This window comes from Ciona intestinalis, chromosome 1, assembly GCF_000224145.3.
Source record: "Ciona intestinalis chromosome 1, KH, whole genome shotgun sequence".
NCBI lineage: Eukaryota > Metazoa > Chordata > Ascidiacea > Phlebobranchia > Cionidae > Ciona > Ciona intestinalis.
Genome location: NC_020166.2, coordinates 3494185 through 3505449, shown reverse-complemented (window position 1 = coordinate 3505449; position 11265 = coordinate 3494185). Strand labels below are relative to the sequence as shown.

At 35.4% G+C, this 11265-nt stretch overlaps 2 protein-coding genes across 2 annotated transcripts; one reads left to right on the top strand and one right to left on the bottom strand.

Moving 5' to 3' along the window:
- Positions 1 to 362: 362 nt before the first annotated feature.
- Positions 363 to 2475, bottom strand: LOC113474562. The gene is made up of 4 exons (XM_026836153.1): positions 2250 to 2475; positions 1723 to 1995; positions 1420 to 1655; positions 363 to 1024 (listed from the first exon to the last, which is right to left on the bottom strand). The coding sequence occupies exons 1-4, from the start codon at positions 2314 to 2316 to the stop codon at positions 833 to 835; spliced, it is 768 nt and encodes a 255-aa protein (XP_026691954.1). The 5' UTR covers positions 2317 to 2475; the 3' UTR covers positions 363 to 832.
- Positions 2476 to 4783: 2308 nt separating this feature from the next.
- Positions 4784 to 11015, top strand: LOC100177631 (dual oxidase maturation factor 1-like). The gene is made up of 9 exons (XM_002128632.5): positions 4784 to 4998; positions 6363 to 6420; positions 6481 to 6615; positions 7206 to 7325; positions 7616 to 7769; positions 8353 to 8567; positions 8877 to 9017; positions 9444 to 9496; positions 9763 to 11015. The coding sequence occupies exons 1-9, from the start codon at positions 4840 to 4842 to the stop codon at positions 10210 to 10212; spliced, it is 1485 nt and encodes a 494-aa protein (XP_002128668.1). The 5' UTR covers positions 4784 to 4839; the 3' UTR covers positions 10213 to 11015.
- The last annotated feature ends 250 nt before the right edge of the window (positions 11016 to 11265 follow it).

Sequence of the window (11265 nt, the reverse complement as noted above, 5' to 3'; positions counted from 1 at the left end):
ATTAGTGAAACCTTGGCTGTCGCCACAATATAAAAAAGTTCAGGAGATAAAAATTTACGCTGACATAACTTGTTAGATCAAAGTATAGTTAATTACTTTTTCGTATTTCTTAAAACTTTGGTTAGCTTTAAATTCGGGGAATCCCACTAATCGAAAAGGCGCGAAACATAGACACTTTTGTTTTTCTCTTTTTTGAGCACGTAAGTGGTCATATAAATCCAAAGAGATTAAAACCAATCCAAAGAGATTGGTTTTAATCTCTTTGTATAAATCAATGAAATTTATTTCATCTCTCCAATCACAATATCGATAACTGATGAGTTTCTAAAAGAGAAAAGACAGATAGCCACGCTAAAAATAGATGTTAAAAAACGCGTATTAATAACAAAGAAAGAAATAATGTTTTTGAATATAAAAGGCGTGACCGTTACACCTTACGGACAATACATGTACATGCTAAAGTTCTAATCGAAAAAAAGTGTGCGTAAGGACACAACCCGTACAATGGAGGAAGTCGGCTTTAAAGAAGATTGATCCAAAGATTGGAGCACGATGAAAAAACAAAAGCCCAAAAAAGAAATTCTTTCAAACTTTACAATGAACCGTTTTGAGGGCACGTTTATGTCAAACCGACAAGTGCATTAATACACAGATCCTTTTTTGTCAAAATGTATATTCTTTACCGATCACTCAATATTCTTCACCAATCACTTAATCCTTACGGTTGGGTATTGTTTATTCTTTTTCATTATTGTAAAGACGTATAGCACAAATATGACTGTATGGCCCGCTGGGATAGAATATGACACAACTCATGGATTGGGAAAAAGCTTTATGGAGCAAACCACGGTACAAGCTCCAAGTTTTCGCGGTGATGGATAATGAGTAACCCACTGTCCATTCCAACGTAATCACGAACTCGAATCACCAGCTCAGTGCTAGTGCTATGAGAGTTAGGAAAGTCAGGCTTCCTCCATCCTCCATTAAAACCTGGTTCGCCATTGCTTTGTGTCACGTTTCCTGTCTGGTAGGTATTTCATGTAATATTGTTGGAGTAGTAGCCTATATTGTTTATTAAAATAGATATATGGCCTCAATTAATGATATTAACAACTCTATTATTTCTTTTTGTATAATAACTAAAGTCGGAGTGATGTACAAAATCGAAAAGAAAATGGCGGGAACGTAGGTACACATTTTCATTTAATTTTCTTGTTTCATTTGGTAGAAAACAAAGAACATTCAAAGAATTTATAAAACCGTATCTTCACAACTTCCATATACCGTTGCTAATTGTTTAAAATACGATCAAGATATTTGGATATTATTATGACCAAAAGGTGCCCCGTCTTTCACACACGACTATATTATAAATTTTTTATTTGTGTCTATATATTTAAAATATCACATGCAGCATACCTTCGGACTGTATTTCGATGCTAACCATACATGCACGAAGGTATATGGTTGGCTGTAAAACGAATGATATGTCTCAACGTGATTATAAATTAGTTGGTACGTTTGTTGGTCCGGAATATCAGCTAATTTAGCGCTACGATTAGTGCAGTAAGTCGCTGATTCCGCTTGATTCATAGCCTTTATTCCATAGCGTTCTGGAATCCAGAAAACTCGTTTTTGGTGAACCAAGGCAATACCTGTTTAAAATATCTCTTATGAAAAGTTCGGCCGTCTCTAAGCAAAATGAAGAAAACATATTCTCACCCGTATATAAAAACCAGTTCACAGTTATCATCGTATCCCAACCTGTAGCTTGATCAACTCGCTCCAATTCAACCAGGAAACTCTGCGCTTCAATTTTAAGAATGGTCAGGTTGAATTTGTAAGGCAACGATTGGTTGCTTGGTCTTGCTTCAGCATATACGAAATCAGGAGCTTCAGGCAAGCATAGCATGTAAACTATCTGCGCTTTTGTTTTCGATTCCCGCGAATACGAAGATAGTTGGAAACTTCCTCTCTTTGTCGTCAGTTGATCTGCTGTGATGAGTTAACGAATTTAATATGAACTATTTATCCTCATGTGGCGGAGCAACTACACTTGTTATATAACACTGGTGTTCCATTTAATTCACCTTGTGTCTGCTTACGAGTTACAAAGTTTCTAACTGTAAGTTGTTGTTATAGTACCAGCGTCTGGCCTTGAATTCGTTGAGGCAGGCACGCTAACCACTATATTAAGACGCCCGCACTGTATAGCACTATAACACGCGTTATAAACATAATGCACTTACTTGATGCAGCAACGAACACGACTTGAGCAAGTAAAAGCAAAACATTGTTGACATTTCCCATTATCATGGTAATAACTTTAAGGCTCGACTACAATTATAAATGTACTTTGCGTTTTACAAGATCTGGCAAAAAAAGGTTCGACTTATTTTTTTATTACATGCTTGCTCAAATATAATATGTGATAAATTTTATCTAAATGGTAACAAACCGTACATACGAGCCAACAAACAAATAGGCGACAGCAGAAATGCATGTATATATATATCGGTATATACACTTTCTTTACTAACATTTTATATACTATTATCATACAAATATATTTTGCCAAGCTGCCGCTGCGTTAAAGGTAACTTTTTACATGACAGAGTCATATGAAGCATATACGTGTACCTTTGTTTAACGGAAATTTGTTGACGTCTCTTCACCTGACCTGACTATCAATAAAATTCATTAGAAATGCTGTGCGACTTAGATGGAATAAAGATTAACACAACGTGATCGGCAGTTCAGTCAAACAACTATAAACATTGCTTTGTCCTTGTCTTTTCTTCAATCATACACAGCGTGCCCGCTAATAGGTTACCACATATTTAACTTTATTGTAGGCGTTTGCTTTTTTTGCATTTTTTTATGACTGACGATTTCTCATATATGGCTGACTACAACTCACAAGATCTACTTGATTGATGCGATTACTGTTTTAGTGCCTTTCCGAAAGAAACATACGCTAACAACAGTGACAGCACCGAGCCTCACGGGCTCCGATACAACAGTAAAATATCGCCTGTTTTGTTGTGACTAAACATGTTTAATTTTACTATTACTAACCCCGCTCTTCCAAACTAACCAAACTAAATCATACAAAAGTTGTGTTTAAATTCACAAATAATTCTAATGAAGTTTGCTTACTATTAAGGTTCAGGCCAGTATAGTGGCGACACATTTTTAATTATAAATGTATATATTACACGTATATGTCATAGAGTTGTACTAGAGTAAACTGTAACGCAGCAGCTAAACTAAGTTTTATGTTTACGTCAAAACGACATAGTATATAGTAGGGTGGGGCAAGATAGAACAAAGCACATAATATCCAAGTATCCTTAATGTTTTAAACAGTTAACAACGGCCTATGGGAGTCGTTAGGATAAGGTTTTATAACTCTTTAAATGTTTTTTGTTTACTATCAAATGAGTCGAAAAATAAGATAAAAACGTGTTTCATTTTTCTCCACCCTACCATATGTAGTTTATATAGTAAAATGAGGAGGATGGGACACCTATATGCACTCTATTTAATCGGAAAACCATAGTATACTGAAGTGACTTCAGTATACTATGGTAAAACAGTGGCCTATTACTGTATGGATCAAAATTATCAGTATGATATATTACTGTGGGGTAAGACGGATACCGCTGACATATAATTTCTTATATTTCCTTATCGTCTTTTTAACAATTAACATATGCAAAGTTACGGTTATGTTATAAAGTTCTGTGGGGTAAGGTTGGACACCTTGAGCACATAATATCCTAATAATCTAATCATCTTTTGAACAATTACCAAAGGTCTATAGAAGTCGTGAGAATACGGTTTTATAACTTTTTAAATGTTTTTTCTTGTTTATTACCAAATTGGAAGAAAAAATAGAATTAAAACGTATTCATCTTCCCCACACCTACGATAATTGAGTATTCAGTGATTAGTATCAAATGAGAAAATAAAAACAAAAACATGGACTGTGTTATTTTTTCATACGGTTCCAACAACAACAACAATAACCGACAACAAGTGAATGTGTAGGCTTCTGTGTATGTTTCACCATTGGAGTATGAGACTTGCCAGGTGCCTGTTTGACATATGAGCGATTGGTTTCTTGACGCTCCCACACACTAGCCAAACAGACTGGCACACAATAGCAGGAACTAGAAAACAAAGCCAACACACAATGCCTTCGTTTCGCCTACTGTGGAGTGACGTAGTTTTTTTTACATGAGGAACAGTAGACGGGAAGCCCTTCTTTAGGCATTAAGCCCAAATAGTGCAGTACCTGCTTGTCAGTTTAAAATAGTGGGATGGGGGAAGATGGGACGCCTTTAGCACATAATATCCAAGTATCCTGGTCGTGTTTTAAACAATTACCAACGGTTTATAGGGGTGGCGAGGATATAGTTTTAAAATTCTTTGAATGTTCTTTGTTTACTGATAAAGAGAAAATACAGTTAAAAAGTGTCCCATCTACCCTACTGTATATATTAAAAGGAAAATAAAAGTATATATGAGATGCATTTTGTGGTATCTTTACCAGATCGTACCAAATATAGTACCGTATAGTATAGTAGGGTGGGGGAAGATGGGACACCTTTAACAGATAATATACAAATAGCCGGATCGTGTTTTAAACAATTAACAACGGTCTATGGAAGTTGTGAAGATACGGTTTTATAATTCATTGAATGTTCTTTGCTTACTACCAAATGGAAAGAGAAAACTAAACGAAAATGTGTCCCATCTTTCCCCACCCCACTATATTATTTATTTAGTTTAGAGTGTTAAGAGATATTGTGAACTAGAGAAGCTTTATTAATCATGATTTTCGATGCATGGCGAACTAATGGAGGGCCAACCCAGCACCCGGCGATGCCAACAGCTGTCACTTCAGATGTATTAGAGATTGGATTCGTGTTCGCATTTTGCATACTTGCGTTTTCCTTCGTACTGATTATTCCCGGATACAAAGGAGTTTCCGTAAGTTGTATTTGTTAAAAGATAACAAGTAACGTTCATTTATTTAGGAAAGTAATACGATATATAGGTATAGTAGGGTGGGAGAAGACGGGACACCTTTAGCATAAATTTCAAAATATCCTGATCGTCTTTTAAACAACTGACAACTGTCTATGGGAGTCGTGAGAATACGGTTTTATATTTTTTTATGTTCTTTGTTTACTACCAAACTTGGACGAGAAAATAGAATAAAAAGGCGTCCCCCCTGCAACATTTATTTAAAATATACCAAACACCTCAGTCTCTAAAGTATAAAAAATTATATGTACTTCTTTTATCGATATATATGTCGAATAATTTTTTTACAGGATTATAAAAATATTTTAAAACAAAAAACAATTACGTATTTTACGGTGAAATTATTTGCTTTAAGTACATTCAAGTGACGAAGCCGTAATCGTTAAAAATACACTGAATTTAAATATTGTGGATTCATATTGAGTTATCACAAGGGCAAATGTTGACACGAGCGTTGAAAACAAAGCTAAAGATCCGCGCTGCTGTAATATAATATAAGCCAGACGTGTGGGTTGCTATAAATAGTTGACTATAGTTTTGGAAATACCCATTAGCCGAATTTTACGGAATCTTTTACAGTTCTTTTTTATTGCATTGAAATAGGATATGGCGAAATTCAATCGCTATGGCGTCATTTTACTATGTTTTTTTTACGTAACAGTTAGGCTATCATAATATGTAGTATAGGGTGGGGGGATTTAACACCTTTTCATGCTATTTTTATGTCCCATTTAGTAGTGAAAAAATAAAATTCAAACAATTATAAACCGTATCCTCACGACTCATACATAGACCTTAAACACGATTATGATATTTGGATATTATGTGCCAAAGGTGTCCCGTCTTCCCCAACCTGCTATATATCATTACGTGTTTACAAAGATTAATTAAAACATATTTTTAGCTTGTATGTGTACGGTACAAGCGTTGTAGCAATTCTTATTAATTATTTTTTGTCTGCGCTAAAGCAACTGAACCAGTGGTACTTACTTGCTAAAATTATATGAATAAAACGAAATATTAAGTATACTACTGGGAGGTAAGATGGGACATCTTTAGCACATAATTTAGGAATTTTTTGATCGTGTTTTAAACAATTAACAACGGTCTATGGGAGTCGCGAGAACACGGTTTCATAATTCGTTGAATGTTTTTGTTTACTTCTAAACGGGACGAGAAAATAGAATGAAAGGGTGTCCCATCTCTCCCCACCCTACTATATGACATAATGAATACAAAAAGTGGTTTAGTCTAAACTAAAATTTTTAAACTATGTAAACAAATCTGACACGTGATTACAATTCCAGCGTTTGTACATGCTTCTGCGAGTTGTGATCAGTTTGTTTATCGGTGCCTCAATATTTCGTAAGTATACCGTTTGCTTTGTTTCTTTGAAAAATGTATCACATAATACATTAAATGCAGTCGGCGTTTTGGGCCAAGATTGGGAGAGTGCAGAAATTGAAACAAAAACAGCTTACAAAGCGTTTACAAAAACAGAGATACACGCCAAAGTGGGAATGAAGATTGGACTCGGATCTGTGAACGTTACACTGAAAGGTTATACTGTAGATTGTGTAAAACGTGTAGATGCCAATGGCTTTTTTGACAATGCTATTACAAAGGCCTCGGGTTTTAACAGAAGTTTTTGTAATTGAATGGTTAGCATCATATAACAATGGTCATTGATCTGAAAAGTTTTCAATATTTTACTCTACAATGGTGCGTCTTGTCTTGCTAGAACCGAAAGCGGAACATAAAGTATAAATTGTAAAAAAACAAGGTTGATGTTTTATTTTATTTACATATGACCATCTAAAAATACTTGGCTGTTTAAAGTAAAGTTGAGCTGTATGTGTATTTGTGCCAAAACAAATAAGCACTTTTCGAAGCTACTAACTCTACTGTTCAATTTATTATAGTACCGTGGGGTAAGATGGGACACTGTAAGCACATAATTTCCAAATTTCCTGATCGTGTTTTAAAAAATTAACAACGCTCTATAGGAGTCGTAAGGATGCGATTTTCTAATTCATTGAATGTTTTTTATTTACTACCTAATTGGACGAGAAAAAAATAATGAAAATGTGTCCCATATTACCCCACTTTACTATACTACCCGTTTCATACCAAAGCACGTTTACGAATAGGAACGCCGATCTATCAAACGGTTGGACACAGCGACAGCGTAAACTTCACTGAACGTATTGACTACAACGAAAGGTTTCATTGGGCATGGAGACAGGGCCGAATTGGATTTGGACCTTATGGTACACACATGCATACTTCATTACGCAAACTTTTTTTATTAGAAGTTTAACTTAATTAAAATGAATGGCTCGTTTGTCCGCTAAGTGTAGCGACCACTCTTATTTTCTTCCAATTAAATGTATTTTTTTACCTGTAAGCGTTTTTTAACAACTGCTGTTGTTTTGTCGCTATATTCCGTATTTTTCTTCAAAATATTTCTAAATCTTCGCTACCGTAATCGAAGAGACAAATAAAAGTTATTATTATTATTCATGCAAAATACTTTAGCTTATTGGTTTTATTTGTTCAGCTGGCCGGATAAACCAAGAGTTCAGACAAGCCCAATACAGAGGCGTTCCTCTTCCAATCCAATGGGTTGCCGAGTATTTTACTTTGGACGGTGAATTAATACGATGGGGAAGGTCTTACCGCACTGCTGGTTGGTTCGCAAACCAAGTTTTGTGGTAAGTGTATTTAAAATATATTTTTACTCGTAAGGTGAACCAAATATATGAATAAATGTAATTTATTTATTTCTTTAGTCACGATAACGAAGAAAGAGGGAGTTTACAAAAAACTCAAATCTAGATATTCTGTATTCATTTGGGACATTTTGAATTGACAGTTTCCGAATATACGCTGTGTGGTATAGTGGGGAAAGACGGGACACTTTTAAAACATAATATCCAAATATCCTGATTGTGCTTTAAAAAATTAACAACGCTCTTTTGGGAGTCGTGAGAATACGGTTCTTTGAATGTTCCTTGTTTACCACCAAACGGGCCAAAAATATAGAATAAAAAATCCCATTTTCCCCCCACCTTACTATATATATGATTAATATGCTTGAACCTCCAATAACTACAAACAGTCGCGTGTTACGTAAACATTCGGGGTTTCGGGAGTTGTTTAACACTCCTGATTAGGTTTCTTGTCAATAACATATCTGGAAATTTAATATTTCGACAAACTTAGTTTATTGTTTTATTTTACCAGGCCAAAAAAGTTCCTTTTTTTACCAAATTTTAGAGATAATCTTTTTCTCAGGACCGCTGTACCTGTTTGGCTGATAGCTAACATCTTATCCTGTGTCGTGCTCTTCTATGCTGGTTGTATGTTTATGGTCACATCAGTGTTTATGTTTGTAAGTTTAATAATATGGTCGACTATCAAATGGGGAACTCAGCCACTCAGCATCCCGTTTGAAGACGGTGTGCTTTATACACATTACGGATCAAGTTTCTGGTTGGTAGTGTCTGGAGGTAAGTTAATGGTATATAGGAGTCGTGAGGATACGATTTTATCATAATTCTTTAAATTTTCTTTGTTTACTGCAAAAGGAACGAGAAAATGCAACGAATAGTTGTCCCATCTCCCGTTACCCTACTATATATCATGACCGTTTCCTATGTAACAGTGTTTTTGTTGTTGATAGTTTATGCATAACTTCAACCAAGCAAACCCACTTTTGTATTAACGTTTCTTATACGTTTTTAAGCGCAAGTTAAAAAAACTAACAAAATGTGCAGTTTGAAGGTGTGTAGCATTCAATCTTATTCGTTTTCATTCAGGGATTGTCTCATTTCTGTACGGAGCAATAATTGCTATGATGGATACGTTTACACCTCAGTTAATAGCAGACTTTTTTGGCATTGATGTGTTGAAGGATAGCGAAGAGTTTTTTCACAAACACGAAGATGATGATATTGCGGGTATGGTATGGTTACATGAGTAATTTTTAGTTCTGTGGGGTGAAAGGCGACACGTACAGCACATAAAATCTAAATATCGTTATTTTGTTTTAAACAATTAACGATAGTCTATATGAGTCGTGATGATAAGGTTTTATAATTCTTTGAATATTTTTTGTTTACTGCCAAGTGGGAGGGAAAAACAGAACGAAAAGGTATTCCATTTTTTACAAACCTACTATACTTATTGCAAAAAATGTGGAGTACACGTTTGTTACGGGAAAATAGACCCTTTCGTTCTGTTGTCCCGTGGAGTTGTGGAGTACACCAAATGTTACGGGAAAATAGAATAAAAGGGTGCGCCCTATTTTCTCCACCCTACTATACTAATCGCAAAAACTGTCGAGTACACGTTTGAAAATTATTTTTATCTCAATTTGTTTTTAGATGTGGAGAGTCCGGGTTTTGAGCTCGGGACAACCGGTGGCGTTCAAAAACGGGTGAGATATCTTTATCAGAAATAACTGTTCGTTTTTTCAGACCGGAATAAATATTGTGACCACTTTGTCGATAGGCGCCACGTTAAGCTTATAGCGACTTATAATTACGTTGGTTTGGTGGAGTAATACCACGGTTCACCTTACTGTTTGTTAGGCAGTAATATTATACACATTGTGTATGAAACAGAGTACTCGTGTTATAACGACTGTCGTTTTCCAACCATGCGAGGATAAAGTCAGTTACATGTATTCATTGTTCATTTTAGTTTGCCAAACATAACCGCACAGCTAAATCACGCGTGTGGGCCAGCCGGAGACGTAAATCTCGCTCTACGTTGAAGAGGGATCTGAAATTAGAAAGCGATGTTTCTGGAAGGAATGTTTACGTTTACACCAACCCTGACGCCCATGAAAGTCTAAATCCAGGAGAGATTTCTGGCTCCAGGAGAAGCCCGGGATTTTCTAATATTTGGGATCGTGCTGCAAGCTTAAATGTAGAAAGTTCTGACGGAATTCAACCTGTTGAAATCAAAAATAGCACTTCACCGAAGGCTATTGCGCCAGGTAAAGATACACCATCGTACAGTGGTGAGAATATCTACGAAAATACGGCATATGTTGGCGCTGTGCAGTTGAAAGAATGCACCAACACAGATGGTATTGGCACTTTTTCTGTACATAATTCCAACGCGAGCTTTGACCAGACAGCGATGTAAAACAAAATTAAATGTTATCACAGCTGATTTAAAAGGGAATTACTTAAATTATGCTCAAATATTTAAACAACAATATACTCAAACATTATCAGCAATTCCTGCATACAATTTAGTGAGGAATAAGTTTGGACCACTTATATATTATATGCTAAAGTTTTTGCAGTGTATTTCTAGTTATAAACTGTAAAATTTCTATAATCTTGTCGTCTGGCTTTAAACCCTATTCTATATATAAGGATGGGAGAAGATGAGACAAAATTTGATTATTTTTTCTCGACCCATTTGGTAGTGAATATAGAACACTGAATGAATTATAATTCCGTATGCTCACGACTTTCATAGACCCTTGTTACTGTTTAGTTTAAAACATAACGTCCCAACTTACCCCACATATGTCCCATCACGCCCCATATGTGTCTCAAGTCTCATGTTACCCCACATGTGTCCCATCTCACCCCACATTACTATATATGTGTGTTAGCATAAAGATTAACATTTGAACTGTACAGTTTCGTATACAATTATTCGTTGCATTTTCGTGAAGTCCTTAGAGTTCAGCGTCTTAAGCAAAATTTAAACAACGAATACGTTTTTTCACTACTCCGGTAGCCACTTATAATAATTATAATTTCTCACCTAAATATAAGACTTAACCAGCTATAAGTTTCACAACTATTAATAAGCGATTATTTATAGAATATTGATTGTAAACCGTATTATGTATTTCTTTTATCGTCTTATTGTTTTTTTTACAACGCATACGACACAACTTGTGTAAATAAACAAAATCGGTAGGTTGTTGACAAGGGTCAATTATTTTTATAAAGTGATATCGCAAGGTCAAAACGGCTAAAGAATAACCGAATGACGAGAAAATAGAATAAAAAAGTGTCCCATCTTCTCCCACCCTATTATATAGCCTTCCAGGTGACTGAATCCAAACCAATAGTTCGTTTTTTTGTTTCTGTAACTCGGTACTGTGACACCAAAACAAAACTTTTTGTAGGGAGGAGTTATTCAAAGAAAAAAGGATANTAGTAGGTTGGTGGGAAG

What these genes read in the sequence shown, in the direction of transcription:
- LOC113474562 (XM_026836153.1), bottom strand. Translation starts at nt 2,316, where the DNA reads ATGATAATGGGAAATGTCAACAATGTTTTGCTTTTACTTGCTCAAGTC. An exon ending in CGTGTTCGTTGCTGCATCAA is followed by an intron (nt 1,996 to 2,249) that starts GTAAGTGCATTA and finishes AACTCATCACAG; the next exon opens with CAGATCAACTGACGACAAAG. An exon ending in GAACTGGTTTTTATATACGG is followed by an intron (nt 1,656 to 1,722) that starts GTGAGAATATGT and finishes TATTTTAAACAG; the next exon opens with GTATTGCCTTGGTTCACCAA.
- LOC100177631 (XM_002128632.5), top strand. Translation starts at nt 4,840, where the DNA reads ATGATTTTCGATGCATGGCGAACTAATGGAGGGCCAACCCAGCACCCG. An exon ending in CCGGATACAAAGGAGTTTCC is followed by an intron (nt 4,999 to 6,362) that starts GTAAGTTGTATT and finishes TTACAATTCCAG; the next exon opens with CGTTTGTACATGCTTCTGCG. An exon ending in CGAAGATGATGATATTGCGG is followed by an intron (nt 9,018 to 9,443) that starts GTATGGTATGGT and finishes ATTTGTTTTTAG; the next exon opens with ATGTGGAGAGTCCGGGTTTT.